Source organism: Carettochelys insculpta, chromosome 17 (assembly GCF_033958435.1).
Source record: "Carettochelys insculpta isolate YL-2023 chromosome 17, ASM3395843v1, whole genome shotgun sequence".
Lineage (NCBI taxonomy): Eukaryota > Metazoa > Chordata > Testudines > Carettochelyidae > Carettochelys > Carettochelys insculpta.
Window position 1 is genome coordinate 22202591 of NC_134153.1, and position 19426 is coordinate 22222016.

Consider the following 19426-nt stretch of genomic DNA (forward strand, 5'->3'; position numbering starts at 1 on the left):
GGATGACCTGGAAGATGTGGAGCAGTTCACAGGGAGTATTATGGGCAGAGACAGAGGAACGGACAGTGATATCAGTGCCAGAATAGGGAAACCAACGGTTGCCTTCAAAACTCTTCTTCCCATATGGAGATCACAAATAATATCTGTGAAGATGAAACTGTGCATCTTCAACACAAATGTGAAGAGTGTGCTCTTGCATGGATGCGAGACCGGGCATTACTAAAAAGTCTTCAAATCACATGTTCCAGACATTCATAAACAGATGCCTGAGGTGCATTCTTCACATTAAATGGCATGACTTGGTCACAAATGAGGAGCTTTAGAACAGAGCAGGACAAGAACCACTTGATGTTCGAATCAAGAAAAGAAAGTGGGGTTGGCCAGGCCATACTCTCAGAAAACCATCATCCAGCAGAGTCTGTCAATCTCTCCAATGGAACGCTCAAGGAAAATTCAAAAGAGGAGGACCTTGGACAACGTGGAGAAGATCTCCTGAGATTAAAGGACAACAACTGGACTACTCCTGGAGTCAACTAGAAGTCATGTCCTGAGACAGAGGGAGGTGGAGGAACCTTATAGATGACGTACTCTCCATCGGGTATGCCCTGGGTTTGTGTCAGTCAGTCATAGTGGCTGTGCACATGTGACCTCAGGACAGGATGAAGAGAGAAAGTTTCCTGACACCTTAAATGTCTGCTTCTTGGAGCAGCTGCTTCTAGAGCCCCCAAAAGGAGAGGCAATTCTTGATTTAGTCTTAAGTGAAACACAAGAGCTGGTCTAAGAGATGAATATATCTGGACCAATTGGAAATAGTCAGTTAATTAAAATGTAACATCCTTGTGGTGGGGAAAAACACCACAGCAGCCCAACACTGTGGCATTTAATTTCAAAAAGGTGAACTACAAAAAATGGGGAGGTTAGTTAAACAAAAATTAAAAGGCACCATGTTAAAAATGAAATCCCCGCAAGCTTCATGGAAACTTTTCAAAGACAACATAATGAAGGCTCATCTTAAAGGTATGCTCCAAATTAAAAAAACAGTAAGAGAACCAAAAAAGTGCCACTGTGCCTTAACAACCAAGTATAAGAAGCAGTGAGAGGTAAAAAAGCATCCTTTAGAAAGTGGAAGTTCAATTCTAGCGAGGAAAAGAGAAAGGAGCATAAACTGTCATATTAAGCAAAAAATATAATTAGTAAGGCCAAAAAACAATTTGAAAATCAGTTAGCCGAAACCTCACAAAATATCAACATTTTTAAGCACATCAGAAGCTGGAAGCCTGTTAAAGAAACTCCCTCCCACAGCCTTAAGCAGAAGGGAAATGGAACCAGGGATTTAGAGTTTGGACAGGGGATGGAGCTTGGGTTCTGGGCCTCCTAGGCACCACCAAAATCTCTGCAAACCTGCCATGCCTGAAATGGACTACATGTCTAGTTTGGTGGGCCCATTCAACTCTATGTACAGAGCTGGCTGAACATGGAGCCCCATACAGTCTTATTCTGCACTGTCTGATCAAGCCAACTCTGTGCAAAATGGTAGCCACAAATCTCAACACATTTCAGAGACTCGAGTCCAAGTCGGTATAAAGAGAAGAGGAAGTGAGCATGTGATGAGCACTTCACAGTTTCCTGGCCTGTAGTAATTCCTTTAGGCCCATGGAACTCCTACAGGCCGTTCTGCTCTGGGCAAGCACAGGTAATGCTCTCAGATCTGATTTAGCTAACTGAGGTGATGTTGACCTCTGTTAAGCTGCACTGAATGAGTGTGACGGTTTTGCAGGAAAAGGCCCTTTCTCTGCCACCCAGGACACTGTGATTAAGCCATTGTCACTGTCATGGATTCATTTTCATCCTACCTCAAATCTATAGTGCACCCTGATTAGCACCCAGCAAGCGGCTCCTCTGAACACAATGGTGGCCAGAGAGCAGCCCTGGAAAGGTGCTCTCCAACACGGCCCTGTCACTCCAAGGGAGGAGAGGTTTGCCCAGGTGAAATGCTGCAAACTGGAACATGTGTTCCCTGTAATTTTTTCCATCCACAGGCAGAATAAATTTTGTTATGTGCACTAAGGCACCTGCAGATGTGCACCATCAGCAGACATACAGGCTGCCAGCTGTGGGTAGCTGTGGGTGTTCTGCTGATCAGCTAGCTGGCAGCTGAATCTCTCCTGGGCAGCCACCCAAGAGCTCAGCTTACGGGGAACGCTGATTGGACCCCATGGTCTATTCTTGGCCACCCTTCTACAGATGAGAAGACAGAAGGTTGTATTCTGCTCTGTTTCACACCAGTTAGAGGAAGCTCTCTAATTCCAAGAGAGCTGCCAAGGGGGCCAAATTGCCAGGGCAACATATATGCCCTCCTTCCCCTTTCAAAATTAAAGTAAATTTACTACTAAGTGTACCTGCCCACAGGCAGACTCATACCTGGGACCACTGAAGCTTAGTGCAGGCACAGCTTGAGCTAAAGGCCAGCTGGCTCTCATCTTAGGCTGTAGAAGACACTTATTCTTTCTTGGTGATGTGGTCTAGGTACCAGTATGTGGGACAGTTAACCACACCTAGGTGTGTGGGTTGCACAAGTTCCTTTGGAGGGAGGAAAGGTTCTGGAAGAGTCTCGCAAATACAATGCAAGGGTCCCATAATGTATTGCAACTAAAGAGAAGCTGTGTTTGCTTGTTATGAGTGGTGTGTATTATAAACCCTGTAAGGCTGCAAAGGGTATAAAATGAATATACTGAAGCCTGTTTTAGCAGAGTCAGAGTATTTGGCAGAGCAGGGCAGTGTGTACACAAGGAAAAGACCATAAATTGACCAGCAGAGCACTTTTCAAACCGTAGGGCATTCCCCGGAGGAAGGGTTAAGATGCCGATTTTGCGTCAGATGCTGTCAAAGGCTCCTAGAACTTGGCTAGGTTAAATCCCTCTGCCACATGTGCCTGAGCAGGTTGTTTGCAAAGGTCAGTCTCCCAGTCTGTTGCTGCTGCAGCTAACAGCTGCTCTTAGCTCAGTCCTCAAGGTATGTAGTCTGGGAAACGTCCTCTCTGCTTCTTTGGGGAATGGCTTTCATTTATGTTACGAGGTGCAGCTACTTAAAAAAAAGATTTTTTAAATCGTGGTTTTGAAGGGGTTGTTTTGCTTCCTTCAAGAAAAATGTTATTTGAGAGCTTGTACTGATCCTTTTAGACCTTGCTGTTTGTTTCTTTATGTGACTGAGAAAGATTTCTGGGGTTTTTAAAGGGAGCCACTAAACATACTAAAAACCTGAGAAATCAGAGGAGCTGGAACCTTAAACTAATGTTGCATCATGATATTAATTAGCCTGGGTTCTGAAAGTGAAAAATTTGTGGAACATTTTGTACTCAATTTAAAAAAGAATCACCCACATTTCTGCAGATTTTACAGCTGGTCCCAGAGAATTTGCTCTGATAGATAAGAAAGAATTCCACTTTATAAAAGATACCTGCTTTTTAAACTTATTTTGCTTGTGGAAAAGCATCTGTCAGTGTCTTGTGTTTTTCAGTCTGGAAAGAACTATTTCCACGGTCTTTGGGGAGGTGGAATTTTCACGTGCAATGCAAAAAGTAAACAGCGCCTCTTTTGTTTCCTTCTTCAGATACACCATCAGAAGGAAGACGTTTGCCTTATTTTTTCATTTCCATTTGGTTTGTTTCTTTTGATTAGACAAGGTGCAAAAAGTAAGCACAACAGCAGCAACCTAAAATGCCTTTATTGCATATGCACCTGTATTTCACTAGTTTGGCCTTCTGGATTATACCAAAATCAAGCCCTTTTGTACTATCCAATGCCACTGAGCTACTGTACCCCTCTGGCAGCACTCAGGCTGGCTTGATGTCTGGCCTTGGGGTGCCAAGGAGTCGCCGAAAGCGATACCTCTCTCCGCGGGACATGAGTGCCCTGTTGGACTACCACAACCAAGTGCGGGCAGAGGTCTCCCCGCCAGCTGCCAACATGGAGTATATGGTAAGTCTGTGCTATTCTTGCTGCAGAAATGGTGGCGGCGTCCTGGATAGGTTTAAGGCTGTAGCACCATCTGTCGAGGAAGCCAGTGGAAAGGAAGAACTGCCTTGCTGCAGAATGGAGCTCTGCTGGACTGGCAGTGCCCAATACATCTGCACAGCTGAGACCAGGGTCAGGCCCTGGCCGTGTTCATATTGTGATCTGTTATTTCTCGGTCACGTGCCATGTGTCAGTAGAGTCACAGGCGCGGTCTCAGTGCAGTAACCCCATGCGCTTCCTGCCCACAGTCAAACATGATGCAAGCGAGGGGCGTAAACCCCCTAACCAGACCCGGGGAGGGAGAAGGAGCACGGAAGTTAAAAACAAGCCCAGGGGGTTACTCAGCAACACGTGGTGCTGTTACGCTCGACTTGGTTTGTTTTCTATGATTATTCCTGGTGAGACAGGAGAGCGTCTGGGAGGGACCTGACTGAGGAAAGGGACGGGTAAGTGAGTACAGAGCTCGCTTGCCATGGGTCACACCCGCCCAGACAGTGCCCATCAGTTCAACACAGCATATTCCAGCCACAGCCCCCGGTACTGACCGTGCTCTCCGGATCCATTTGTGAGTCGAAGTTCCAGCTCTTGCTATATTTCTCCTTCTGGTCTACACACAGTTTTGCACCCATTGAACTAAGGGAGCAATGCTGAATTGCCAGTGCTCCACCTGTCAACACCCTGACGTTGGCTGAAAGCTGATTCGGATCAGTTCAGTGGGTGTCTGGACCGGAACAGGTATAAATCAAATCAACACCAGCTAGGTGCATGTGGAGCTATGCCCAGTTAGCCCCCTCCTTTTAGTTAAACCAGAGCACCCGCTGTGTTTACACAAGCCATGATTAGTCAGTTGTTTCCACCCTGCTGCAGACTGTGGGCACCTGCAGGAAGCTTTAGACCTGCAGACAGTGGGGAGCCCACTGGGCATGGAGCTTGTTTCACAAAGCAAAAAGTGAGGCTCTCAGGGAGGGAACCCTAGGGGAGTGGCTGAGCTCTGCAGCAGCCAGCAGCCTGCAGGGCCCCGTGGAAAGAGTCTTTCCCAGTGCTTTGTTCATGGTAATTGTAGCAGCTGCTTTTTGCTGTCGGCAAAGAAGATGTGAGACAAAAGGGTGCCACATCACATTGACTTTGCCTGCTAGCAGCTCTGAGTGCCCTGGCTGGGAACGGGGGTCCAAAGAAAGTAGCTGGTATTTAATAGCATCTTCCAGGAAGCCCTGGCTTGCTGTCCTGGGGCATTTCCTGGTTCTCGGATGCTAACTCAGTAGCTAACGCTAACCACCGAGTGTTGGTTTTGTGTCTTTTCTTTTTTCTCTCATGTGCCCAGATAAGTTGGGAGTATAAACTTGGAGTTACTAAAAAGCAGGAATAAAAAATAAGCAGAATTCTGACCCAATGCCCATTCAAGTCTATCCAGTGGGGATCTGCCCTCTGGCTTCAGTGGGCTTCCAAGCAAGCCCTTGAGTAGAAAAGTGAAGTTGTATTTGCGTGGAAAAGCCAGCACTGACAGCAAGTCTGTAAGGAACGTGCCAAGGTCTAGATCCCATTCCAGGCTTTGGACAGGAGAACCAGGGATCGGCTGGAAACATCAGCAGCAGCAGCAGCAGCAGCAGCAGCAGCAGACAGAAAAGAGACCTCCTTATGGGCCTGATTCTGCAGAGCTCTGAGCACCTTTAACCCACTGAAGTCAAGGGAGGGAGTCAGCGCCTCCTATGACCAGGCCTGTGCTTGTATCCACTCTAGAATCCTGGCAAAACCAAGCATCATCTGCTACAAACCAGGAACTTGCGTGCACCTTGTGGAATCTACCCCAGGCTGCTTCCATGGGTGCTGCCCAACAGCGCTGCCTGCTGGGGTAATCTGGCCCCACTTCTCCCTGCAGGCCCGGCAAAGCAATGGTCGGTCATTTCTCCTCCTGCTTGGCGTTGCTGCTGCTAATGTTTGAGTGAAAGCGGCAGGCTTGGTGCTGTGCATAGACAGAAGATCTGGCTGCAGACTCCAGTTTAACTCATGCACCATGCATACAGGTCTGACTAGCCAGTGATGTGCAGACATACTACTGCTGTTACTCAACCCTTGTACTCCAGGTGGAGCATAGGTCACCTACAAGGCTCTTCCACTTCACTCTGTCTCAGGACACAATTTCTTGCTGGCCCCAGGAGGGCCCCAGTTGTTGTCCTGCAGTCTCAGAAGACCTTCTCCATGTTGTCCAAGGTCTCCCTTTTTTGCGTTTCCCTTGCGGGTCCGTGTGAGAGCTTGACGGACTATGCTGGATGATGGTTTTCTGAGAGCGTGGCCTAACTACAGGCCTAATCTGTGAAGGGGTTGAAGCTCTCCAGCTCCCATGGACATCAGCACTTCTGAGAATTAGGCTTCATTTTCTGACGGTGCAGTGAGGTGCCAGAAGTACAGAGAGAAAAGGCGTCACACACCCCGTTCCACAAACAGAGCTACCTGCTGTCAGTGAGTAACAACATCTACCGCGTATGCAGCGGTACCACCGTCATTGTCCCTGTGTTGTTCTGACTTCTTAGAGCAGCTGTTTCATTTACACAGTGTTTAAAACTTCCTCCCCGCCCATCCACCACCCCGCAAGCTGCTTCGGACACAGGCCCCAATGCCTGGGAGAGAGAAGGGCAAGCAGTGGTCTGGCTTTAGAAGCTGCCAATTTCGTCCAACTACATGTGAAGCAAAGATGCCCCCTGCCCCCGGGCAAGTCTGAGCTCATATGAACACCCTCCAAACATAGTGTTAACTCTTGTGTAATAATGCTTAGAAGCCACCCACAATACAACCTTTTGGTAGAGCCTGTTCATGTCCTTTAGCGACTGGCACTGAGAGCTCACCCCTGGGGTGCCACCCTCTAATGGTGCCCAGAACTAACCCATGGTGCCGCCACCAAGTAAAAGTCAGAACTGACCCATAGGGAATCTGTTGGCCAGTGGTGGGCAACATTGGCTCACCCCGTAGTCTCTGCCCTGTGCTCCTGACAGGGATATTGAGATATCTGAGGACAGTGGGCAATACAGAAGACTTCCTGTGTTGTCTACCGCGAGCTATAAGGTCACTATTTCCCGCCAATCCCATCTTCTTCTCCCTTTGGGGTTGGCTTCCTTGCTTCCAGGCAGCAGGGCTCACGTGTTTCACTTGTAAGCCCTCTTCCCTGGCCCCTGGATTTTCAGCTGCCCACACGTGGTGGCAGCAATGGCAGGAAATGAAGCTGGAACCATCACTGCATCCTGCGTCACAGAGAACTTCATGGAGCAGAGAGGAAAACAAGGGTTCCGTTTCTAATAGCTGTGAGTGTCTATTCAGTGCACGCCTGGTCAAAGGCAATGGGGTGGGGGTGGCCTTCCATGGGATTATTGCCTCTGAATTAATCGAAAGTTTGCAATGGTAGCAGAACTCATTGGAGTTTCCCCCGGTCCATACTTGAGGTGGGAGATGTACTGAGCTGTGGCACAGTCTCCTGTGGCTGTTAAAAGTTGGCTGTACAAGGCACTAGCAAATGGCCTATAGGGTAGAACCCAGTTCAGAGCCTGGATGTATCAGCTGGGTGGAGTCTCTGGGTATGTCTATGCTGCAGTGTAAGCCCAGAGTTAGTACAAATTGAGGTTGCAGACTCTGGGTTTGTTAACCAAGTGCTGGAGCATCTACACTTAGTTGTAACTCCCGGTTAGGAATTATTGAATCCTGTATCTCAACGGGGGCTCCAGCATCCCCACTGCATATGTGGGCCCAATTCGAACCACCCATACCCCGACTTCCTAGTGCCTTTCAAAATAAGGCCGTCCTATTCCGCTGCGCATGATGTAATGTGGGAGAACTCGATTGTCCAGAGAACAAAGAAAGTCGGCCAATTGGCCAGTGGACTACTTTTGCCAGGCTTCCAGAGCACGAGTCCAGCGCAGCTGCATACTCCTGTAAAGCAGTAGGGCTTTAACCTTGGGTCCTGGCTTGACTAGAGCTCAGAGCCTCCAGCCCCACCGTGTTCCTGCATGTCATTTGTGTGTACGTGGAAGGGGGGGTGGGCTTTGAGTCCGAGTTCAAACCCTGATCTTGCAGTACAGACACACCCTATGACTCTCTGACCAGCTGCATTTAAGAAAGCCTCTGTGCTTTGGTTTTGCCCAAATCTGAACATCAGGCAGCGTTTGCTAAAAAGTGACCCAAACCCAGCCCATTATACAAAAAGACAGGTGAAATTCAGGGGCTTTGATCCCCAAGCTCAGTGTGGGAAGAGGACCTGGTCTCCTGCCCCATGTACTCGGAGCCCAGCAGAGCTGAAGGGTCACCAGCCCTCCACATCTGGCCTGACACAGACGCTGCTTGGGCTGTATTTCATGCTCTCCTAAAAGGTGGGGCTTGTTATACCTGATGCTTTGTAATGGATTCCAGAAAACATTTTCAGCCTTTGAGGGTGATTATGCCTCCAGAGAGGCAGCAAAGGAGGTGGCTGAAGCTGAAATGCTGAGAGATGTTGACAATATAAAGATAACACTTTGCTTTTGTATGGTGTCATCCCTTTGAGAATCACAAGGCAACTTCCAAATATAAGGCGTCAGTTTAGTCTCACAGTTGCCCTGGTCAATATCACCATGCCCATTCAACAGCTGAAGCAAGTGAGGCTGAGAGCAGGAAGTGACTCATTCCGGGCCTCTTGATGCCTAGTCCCATACCTTTGCCGCAAGATCATTGCTGTCCTCCAAACAAGTACAAACACGAGTGGGAATGATGTAGGAGGTGCCCTGCCAACTGCAGGAACCTAAAGGTCTTTCCCAGACCAGCCTGCTTGGATTCTAAGGTGGTTCCCCTGGATATGCGTCATGGTTAAATGTTTCCTTTTGATTCTGCAGGGGATGAGTCACTCTCTCCTGCGCCGAACTGTAGCCTGACAACGTATGTGGTCAGCCTGTTTTTTTCCCTCACCCAGGTGTGGGATGAGACACTCGCCAGGTCTGCTGAAGCCTGGGCCGTACAGTGCACATGGGACCATGGGCCACCACAGCTGATGAAATACATTGGCCAGAACCTCTCTGTTTATTCTGGAAGGTGAGCGATCCACACCTGTGCTCTGATCATGTGTGCAGCATCAAATGAGGCCAGAGTCCTCATGCTTTGCAGACACAGGAGGAACTGGGCCATCTGAGTAGAACCCTGGCTAGAACAAAACGTGATCTAGTTCGACAGATGTCCTCGCTAGCAGCTTCGTTGTTTAGGGCCTGATTGTGGGCCCTAACTCATGTTCAGCAGCACCTCGCTCCACTGAGAGCAAAATGAGAGCAAGTAACAGGACTCCAAGGGGAATGAGGTGCCACTCAAAGTGTGCAGGGAGCAAGGCCAGGACAGACAAAATGGTTCTGGGTCAGGTTCACTGTTGCTCTGAGGAGATGCAGCCAGCAGGGCGGATAACCACTGAGGGCCCTGGGGCAAAGTGGAAGGGGATTAGGGTAGCTGGGAAGGGGCGGGGCCTAGGGCAGAAGGGGTGGGGCCTAGGGCAGTCAGTCCTTAGCACCACTCAGACCACAGTGTTGCCCCCCCGCCCCCGCTCCCCAGCCACACAGAGTAATGCTGCCACGGTGTTTCAAAGGAGTCTGGAGCTCTGGCCACCACCACTGCTGACATGGCTGGAGCTCCTGGTCCCTTTGAAAACGCAGGGCTCCTGTGCAACTTTCCCCTTTCCTCCCCACTTCAGGGGGCCTGGATGAAGCAGAGCCCATAACACCCATTCGCACTGACAATGTCGGTGAGTCAGCCTAGAGGAAAGGCTCCACCTGTGTTTGGGGAGGAGGGTGGCTTACCACAACTTGGATGGTGAAGAGCGAGTCTCTGCTTGACCTGCAGACCTGTGCTCCTGCAGGCATTAGTGAAGCAACTTATACCTAGAGCCGCTGCAGGATGCGGGCAGATGATTGGAGCAGGGGATGAGCTGTGACGAGAAAAGCCCAGGTTCAAAAACAAAGCACGCTGGGCACATTAGCTAATGGGGTGAGGAAAGGAGATGAAACCATCTGGAGATAAATGAGTCAATGTTGGAGTTGGATCAGGTGGGAAACCTTCCCCTTCCTGGGAAAAGTCCCCTTTCTTCTTGCACCCACACCACACAGGGACTTCCGGGGGTTAAGGAGTGATTTAATGCAGCCAGAGAGGGCCTGATTTCTTGAGTCTCTGTTGTCCATGCCATGGGTGTGCACACACGCAGCTCATAGTGCAGGTGAGCACAATTGTACTGCCCCAGACTCCTTGGCGTCTGGAGAGACCCAGGCAGAATTTTCACTCATGTTTCCTTCACATTTCCCATCTGGTCTGCTCCCCGTTTCACTCACTATGAGCACAAACAGGCCTCCTCCACTCCCTGATGTCAGTTCCCAGCCCCTTGGGAACACAGTTTCACTCTTGGTTCTTGAGGGAGTCAGGCGGGTACCTGCCCTAATGCAGCTCAGGCAAAGTGCCTCTCTGGGAAACATATCCATGAGTATCAGAGAGGTAGCTGAGTTATTCTGTATCTTCAAAAACAATAAGAAGTCCTGTGGCACCTTATAGATTAACAGATATTTTGGAGCAACAGCTTTCGTGGGCAAAGACCCACTTCATCGATGAGGCGGGTTGTTGCCCACGAAAGCTGATGCTCCAAAATATCTGTTAGTCTATAAGATGCCACAGGACTTCTCGTTGTTTTTGAAGATACATGAGGGCATCTCAGAGCAAGTCTCTGTCAGGCCTTCTCCGGCAGAGTTCCTCTGGGTTTGCTTCTTATTGGCTACGTCTACATGTGAAGCCTACATCGAAATAGGCTATTTCGATGAGTAACGTCTACACGTCCTCCAGGGCTGGCAACGTCGATGTTCAACTTCGACATTGCGCGGCACCACATCGAAATAGGCGCTGTGAGGGAACGTCTACATGCCAAAGTAGCACACATCGAAATAAGGGTGCCAGGCACAGCTGCAGACAGGGTCACAGGACGGACTCAACAGCAAGCCGCTCCCTTAAAGGGCCCCTCTCAGACACAGTTGCACTAAACAACACAAAATACACAGAGCTGACAACTGGTTGCAGACCCTGTGCCTGCAGCATGGATCCCCAGCTGCCGCAGCAGCAGCCAGAAGCCCTGGGCTAAGGGCTGCTGCCCACGGTGACCATAGAGCCCCGCAGGGGCTGGAGAGAGAGCGTCTCTCAACCCCTCAGCTGAGGGTCGCCATGGCGGACCCCGCTATTTCGAAGTTGCGGGACGCGCAACGACTACACGGTCCCTACTTCGACGTTCAACGTCGAAGTAGGGCGCTATTCCTATCCCCTCATGGGGTTAGCGACTTCGACGTCTCGCCGCCTAACGTCGAAGTTAACTTCGAAATAGCGCCCGGCACGTGTAGTCGTGACAGGCGCTATTTCGAAGTTAGTGCCGCTACTTCGAAGTAGCATGCACGTGTAGACACGGCTATTCTTGGCTCTGTCATGGGGGAATAATGGGGATAATGTGTGTGATCTTCCACAGGTACCGGTCAGTCGTGGATCTTGTGAAATCTTGGTATTATGAGAAGCACCATTACTCCTTCCCCTACCCTCGTGAATGCAATCCCAGTTGCCCCTCCAAATGCCGGGGTTCTGTCTGCAGCCATTACACCCAGGTACGATGCCAGAGTCCCAGGGGGCATGGTAGTGGTATTATTAAGTACGCGGACATGTCCATGGTAGTGTGCCAGGATCAGAACGCTTTCCACTGCACTGTGGAGGATCTTCACCATCCCTTTTATGTTGATGGAACAGAATGCCCTGCTGCTCTGTGTTTGCCCAGCACCAGGCACAATGGGGCCCTGGACTGTGTCAAGGGCTCCGACCCACTACAGTAACACAAAGCTTAAACAATAATAATTCTCAAGATGGCAAACAAAAGGAGACAGACTTTCCCATAGGAGAAGGTGCAAAACTTCTCATGAGTCTGACGCAGAGGCACAAACTGACAAACTAGAAATTTCACAAAAAATCCCGGCAGCCTTTCTGGGAAGCCAGTCCATCTGACGGACCAAGTCTTGTGTTTTGTAGAAGATGGTGAGAGGACTGGGGAAGGCAGGTCCGGGCACTCAGACCTCCGTAGCACACCTGGATTTGGGACTCAGGAAGCATCAGAGCCGTTATCTCGTGGCCAATGTTCTCGCTAATTTTTTCCATCCCTGGTTGGAATAAATTTTGTTATGTGCCCTCCAGGCATGTGCAGATGTGCATCGCCAATAGAAGAACATGCTACCGGCTATGGGTGTTGGGGGGACTCTGCTAATCAGCTGGGTGGCATTTCAGTCTCTCCTGGCTGGCCACCCAAGTGTCCAGCTGATGGGGAACTCTGCTCGCTACTGCTGCTTCTTAGGACAATGAGTCATATCACCTAAAGAACCCAGCAGTGAGTCCTTGGATCTGTCCCCTAGCAGAGCTGGCACCCTACCTTTGCTGCAAGCAAGTACGTTAAAAAAGCACCACTAAACCCCACAGCTTCTCCTAGCAGCAGTGGCTGCATTTCCCACTGCGCCATAGCGGAGCTGTTACCGGTTCTGGCTGAGCTAGCTGGAGGGAGGATGGATGATTCTGGGAGGCTGGCTGATTTAAACCAGAGGTGGGAGGCCAATGGGAAGCAGGAGTTAGATCCTGTGGAGGACTAGCAGCCTGTCAGGAATGCTATCACCCTGTGATACCATGTGGAGCATCTGCCGACCTGGAGAGGCAGCTGTTCACAGAGCTGTGCACCCTGAGCTGGTGCCCTGTGACACATACCCTGCCTGTAGGGGGTTTGGTCTGCTTATGTCAAAGAGCTGTGGCAGTGTCTGTCGCAGGGGGTTCTCTCCATGTTCGGGTGCACAGGCAGAAGATTTGGCCCATTGGCAGGAGTGCTGCTTTTTTATTTGGCCTCATTTCCCCAGCAGCACCTCTCCAAGAAGCGGAGGGGAAAACCTTTTCCTGCTTTGCTGATCATGAATCAGCTCCTTTGCAACAGAGCAGCTATTTAGGGGGCCGAAAAGTCTGGCTGCTCTTTAAATACAGCCCCTCCCACCCCCACCGAGCAATCCAGCCACCAGCACTGGGGGGAACATATTCCTTTACTTCCCTGGTTTGTGGCAAAGCCCTTTAATTAACAGCGAGCTGCACAGCTCCACTGCTCTGCTCAGTCTGCTTGGTCCCAGCAATCTCCCCACCGGTATTTACCTGGGTGTCTGCCACTGACACAGACTTCTCATCCCCCTTCCACCTGACTTGTCCGAGAGCTTGAATGCGCCTTAGTCCCACTGCCACTGCTGTTGCTGTGGTGAGCTGGGGATTGTCTGGAGCAGTGGCTTTAGGAAACCTGGGAGTGGAACGAGAGGCGTAACAACTGCTTCTTATGGCCTGAGCCTGATGGATGGTCTGCCTGGTCCTGACCAGTGCGTGACATTGTCCACACACCAGCAGGATGCACGTTGGAAAGGGCTGAAGCCAGTGCCTGTCTTGGCAGGGAGACCCCCGTGGGGTGGGCATTGCCGAGTCCTCATGCCTCTGTTGGAGTCATTCCTGTAATCAGGGGAGCAAATGCTCCAATCGGAACAGCTCGATTCAGCCTCGGGCATGACCAGGCAGGTATCAGCTGTGCAGGCATAAATTGTGCCCCCAGGAGGGAAGTCTCTTGGCTGGAAATCTGGCCTTACGCTTGGTCAGCAAAGCACAAGGTGGCCTGCAGCAGTCACCTCCCAGGACAGTCAGATGGGGGTGTTTTTTACGCTTCGTTCGGGTGCCTTTATCTGGAAGGGAAGATTCCGGAGTAAGAACCGACGCCCATTTGCCTCTGCTTGGCAGGCGCCAGGGTTCTCCTGACATTGGCTTTCGGCTTTGGTGTAGGCCACACGGTCCTTATGCTGTTGTTTGGCTGTCTCTGATGCAGATGGTGTGGGCCTCTTCCAACAGAATTGGCTGTGCCATCAACACCTGCACCAACATGAAAGTGTGGGGCAGCATGTGGCGGCAGGCGGTCTACCTCGTGTGCAACTACGCTATCAAGTAAGTGAGCCAAGGCAGCCGTTCTGAAACTGTGGGTGGGGACTCTGCATGGGGTCACCAGGGCTGGCTTAGACCTGCTGGGAGCTAGGGAAGAGGCCTGAACCCCACTGCCCAGGGCCAAAGCCAGAGCTTGAGGGCTTCAGCCCTGGGTGGCAGGGCTCAGGCTGTAGGCCCCTGCCCAGAGCAATGGGGCTGAGGTGGATTCAGGCTTCGATCCCTTTTCTGGGGCCAGGCAGTAACTGTTGTTCTCAGAAGCGGGTCACGGTGCAATGAAGTTTGAGCCTCTGGCAGCTAAGGAAAGGCTTCCCCCAGCCATAGGCAATTTCAGAGCGAAGGGGGAGCTGGGGTTCGCGAGCGCTGCCTTCCCCTCCTCCCCACACGCCCACCTGATTTTGCCATTCATGGGATGAGTCTTGCCCCCTGGACCAGGTTTCATCTCAGGCTGCTCTTGATTTGCTGGCAGGACCCCTGACGGGAGGAGAGGAGCTGTGCATTCTTGCAGCCTGACCTGCGTGCTCCCAAACACAGTGCCCTGCTGCGGGTGGGACCTCCTGGCTCGGAAGCAATTGAGTTGACCCAGCCAGGAGACAGCATCACCCAGACCCTCAATGCTCAGTCTTTGCTCAGCAGGATCTCCTCTGGTACCTGGACTAGCCCTAGGGAGCTTTCCCTGCGCCTGCCAAGGGAGCTGAGCAAGCACGTGGCACAGAGGTCCTCCGGGGGAAAGCCAGAGCTGCAAGCATTGGCCGTGACTCAGAGCTCTTGCCAACCAGCCTCAGTAGGTCTTCCCTACCCAGCTGCAGCTCCCAGGCCCCAACAGAGGAGTGGGAGAGGCTGGCTGTGAACCCTCCCACACTGGTTTGCTTCCTGCACAGTGGGGGGTACCATACCAGTCTGAGCACGAGCTAGACTCACTGTGCGTCCAGCTTCCCCTTAGCCCAATGATCCAGGGTTCAAACACCTTCACCCCCGGTGTCAGCAAGCAGGTGAGCGCACGCACAAGGAGGCACACCAGCCGGATTGCACGTGCACAGGCTGTTTCCAGAGAGAGCCAAGACAGAGCTTCATTCCAGCCCTCCATCCCACTATGGTGCCCCCAGCTGGGGAGCTCTCCACTGCAGCCAGTTCTGTTTGCAGGCACTGGTTTTGTTACGCAGACCAGAGGCCCAGACTTCTTGGCTGGTCCTAGGATTCTTCTGCTCCTGAGTCACAGGCCTCCCTCCAGCCGGTAAAGAAATCGCCCTGGGGCTCATCGCGCTTCAGTGTGCAGTGCTAGAGGGCAACATGGTCAGAAACTCCTGAGCAGGTGTGAGTCTATGCAGTAGGGGATGGAGGTATTCCCAGAACAATCAATTGCCACCCAATGCGTGCTGCTACTCACATGCCAGGCCTTCCTTTCCAGGGGCAATTGGATAGGAGAAGCGCCTTACAAGGTGGGGAGACCATGCTCGGCCTGCCCACCCAGGTACAGTGGCCTCTGCAGCGACAACATGTGCTTCCCGGGACTCCAGTCTAACAAAGTGAGCTGGCTCTGAGCCCTGGCGAGCTCTTCCCAGCGGCTGGAGCCGTGGCCGGCGACAGGAGAGCGTGGGAACTGCCATGTACAACGCTGTGTAAACTAGGAGGGTTCTTTGTAACACTGACATGCCAGGCTGATTTTCCCCCTAGCCCCCCCTCGCTTCCAGCTGCATTTAGAAAGCTTTAGTCCATGTCTTTCCCTGCTCTTATTCTCTTCTACCCCAGCTAGAACCCTTTCCCCTAGTGCTGTGCAGGGAGTGACTGTGCGCTGTCACTTTGTCTCTCTTGCCTAGCTTCCCAAGGAACCTGGCAGTGGTCCTCTGAGGGCAGTAAGTGCCCGAGGTAGGGGTGTGTCGAGGGGGCCGTCACACTGAGATGCTGTCCTGTTCCCAGCTCTGTAGTGCTCCCCAGTCCTGTGTAAGGCATATGATCTTTGTCAGAAATGCTCAGACTTTCCTCTGAGCATCCCCCGGAAGTGACAGTCCCGGGGAGGGGGGGCGCTGAGCACGCAGGGGGGGACGCTTCATGCCCACTGCCTCCTTTCTCAGCTGCTTCCCACGTGTTTCCCCCGCTCCGGCACGAAGCCTTTGTCAGAACTTTGCAATAAAAGTTTGGGACCGAGGTGCCTGTGCCTGTCTGTGTTGACGGCCCAACCCCAGGAACCGTGCCCTTACAAGGTATAAACTTTGTCTTCCTCTTTGCAGCAAGTTGCCTCTGATCATAGCCCAGCTGGTGCAGGCAGCTCTGGCTGAGATGCAGCCCAAGGCAGGGATGGGGGCACAGGAAGGGAACTCCATCACCGACCTGCAGTTCCTTTAACCCCCACCAGCTCTTTTTCCAAAGGCGACTGTTGCAGTTCTCATGTGGTGCTGCTTGTGTAATGTGCTCCTCCTTGTGGTGGAAGAAAGGCATTGCCTTGAGGTCGACTCCAGCAAAGTGCTTTAAAAGTGAGATTCTTCGCCCAAGTCTCTGGTTTACCTACAGCGGGCAGGCGGAGAGGACAAGTTGCTGGTCAGCGAGGAAGGCGACCAGCTTGAGAGCCTCGAGGTGCACACTGAGAAGGCACAGTCTCCTTCAGGCTGGCGTAGCTCCCAGTACCCTGCAATGAACTTAGCTGACCCAGAGGCCCAAATGCGTGAACCGGCCAATTTCCCTGTTTGGTTGGGTTAGGAGGTCTCCTTATTCATCAGGTGGGTCTGCAGCACAGCAGCATGTGGTGCTGGATGGGTTGCAAGCACTGGAGACGACAGGACCGGAGTCCAAAATGACCTTCACAAATAGGAAAATTGGTTTGAAATCAACAAGGTAAATTTTAATAAAGATAAGTGCAGAGTACGACGGGTGGGAAGCAAAAATCAACCGCACAACTAGAAATGGGGGGATAACTGGCCAGGTGGTAGCACTGCTGAAAAGATCCGGGGGCTGGCTTGGATCACACATTGAATACGAGCCAACAACGTGGTGCTATTACAGAAAGGCAAATATCATTCTGGAGGGTATATTAATAGGTGTGTGGTATGGAAGACATGGAAGGTGATTTTTCCCTCTGCTCAGCACTGGTAAGGTCTCAGCTGAAGCACTGGGCCCAGTTGTGAGTAATATAGTTTAGGAGAGATGGGGACAAATTGGAGAGAGTCCAGAGGAGAGCTACAACCGTGAGAAAACGGTTTAGAGATCCTGACCTTTGCAGAACCTGGGGATGTTCAGCCCTGCAGGGGCTTGACTGAGTAGGGACTTCATAACAATCTCCAGCCATGTGAAGGGCTGTTATAAAGAGAACAGTGCCCGGTTGTTCTGTGTCTGCTGAAGGTAGGACAAGAAATAAGGAGCTTTATCTGCAGCAAAGGAGATTTAGATTGGATATTAGGAAAACGTCCTAACTGTGGGTTATTTAAGCTCTGAATCAGGCTTCCATGGGAGACTGTCGACTCCCTGTCACTGGAAGTATTTAAGATGGGCAGACAAGCTTCTCTCAGGGATGATCTAGGTTTGCTTGGACCTGCCTCAGCTGGACTTGCTGACTTCTCAAGACCCCTTCCAGACCTACTTTTCAGTGATTCCTCTGGGAGGGCAGGGAGCCTGCCAGTGCAGCATGAGCAAGTAGTTGGAACTGTTCTCTTGACCTGAGAGCAAGGAAGGGCTCAAACATGCGAGAGCTGGGCACTCAGCCGAGTCCTGTGCGGCACGGAGGCCATAGCGGTGCAGTGGTCGAGGGAACCCATTGGCCTAGCGACCCTGCAATGAGAGGGCTAATCTCAGGTCATCAATGCAATGTGATCAGATCAAGGCCTCCCTTCCAAGAATCATGGCTAGAGGCAAGTGAATCTTTAACTCCGCAGAGGTGCAGCATGACTGGAGGCCGAAGGAAGCGTGTCAGGGCAGCGGGCTGCGGAGGGGCAGATCATGCTGATCTGTGGCGTTAGCAGCAAACAAAGGGCAGCGCCTCCCTTATCTACTCTGACAATGGGAGGATCCAGCCCAGCCGCCTCTGGGCTCAGTCCCGTCTGGCTCGCTTGGCTGGCCTCTGACCAAAGATAAACAAGACACATCCTGTGAGCTCTTCCCCTTTCTGCACTGGACGGGGATAGCCCAGCAGGAGCATTTCTGCCCGCCAGCCCTGCCCTCTCCCCTCCCCACGCTTCTGCCCTGAAGAAAGGGCCGAGGAGAAATAACGCCAAGCAAGAACTCTTAGGGGCTGTGTCAACCCACTTCCCCTAAACTGCAGCCACCCACCCTCCATATCACACTGTATGGTGGGTGGCTGCAGGTCACACAGCCCAGCCTCAAGATGCAGGAGATGGTCTGGCCCACCCCAGGCCAGGGGTCTGGGTAGACCCCCCCTCCCCAATAGATTCAAATATCAGAGGGGTGGCCCAGTTGGTCTGCAGGTGCTCTGCATCCCCCACCCGCCTGCAGAGGCTGGTTCCTGAGTCACTTCCCTACCCATCAGTCTCAGACACTCCTGCCCCAGATTCTGAGGCCCCCTCTATCCTTATCCCACCCTCAAACTGCAGATGCCACCACGTCAGACACATCAGCCCCAAACTGGCCGTCTGGCCCCCACCCGCGCCTGGCCCCAGGCCGCACAGCCCCTTCCGTTACTCCGCTCCGATAACTGGCACAGGGAGATGGCTGTGACTCGGCTCAGACAGTGAACAGCCTGTGTTTCCTCTCTCTGTGCTGGCCCCTGGGCTTCTCTCTGTCCATCCAGGGAGAACACAGCCTCAAAACCACTGACAATCGTTACTCAGGCCAAAAGCACGTCACACGTGGGGCTTACTGGGACACCCCTCCACTCCCCGAGCTGCAGGACTCCAGGGCTTCTGACCGGCCCCATCTCTCTATCCCTCTTCTGTTCCATCAGCCTTGTCTGCTCTGTTGTGGACCCCATGTTTTTGGCACCTAGGTAACAGAGCCAATAGCCACTACAGGCCCTGGGGCAAAGGGTGGCAGCTCCATGCCCTCAGAAGGGGCTGGATCAAGGGTGGAAGGGACTGGGCCAAGGGCAGTCACCCTTAGCTCCACTTGGACCACACGCTGGGCCCTCCACAGCCGTGCAGAGAGATGGAGCAGCTCTACCCACACTTCAAAGGGGGCCGGGAGCTCTGGCTGCTGCTGAAGTAGCAGTGCGGGGGCAGGTGGAGCTCTGGGCCCTTGAAAGGCCGTGCACTGGGGCAACTGCCCCCTTTACACTCCCATCCCCACTGGGCATGAGCAGTGAGAGATTTCTGAGGCAGTCCTGAGAAGTTCCCTGAGAGCTGGAGCCTCCTGCAGAAAGGCTGAGGTTCAGCAGGTCTGGGTGGAACTGAGAAGCAACGTTCCTGGCCCCGTACAAGAGCTGCGCGTGCTGGGTTTTGCTTGCTCCAACACTCTGGTTCAGGAGT

General features: G+C 52.1%; 1 protein-coding gene across 1 annotated transcript; it reads left to right on the forward strand.

Moving 5' to 3' along the window:
* Nucleotides 1-3716: 3716 nt before the first annotated feature.
* On the forward strand, nt 3717-15559 carry R3HDML (R3H domain containing like). The gene is made up of 5 exons (XM_075012034.1): nt 3717-3977; nt 8941-9059; nt 11503-11635; nt 13909-14024; nt 15427-15559. Exons 1-5 carry the CDS (start codon nt 3717-3719, stop codon nt 15557-15559), a joined length of 762 nt encoding a protein of 253 aa, XP_074868135.1.
* Nucleotides 15560-19426: the final 3867 nt, after the last annotated feature.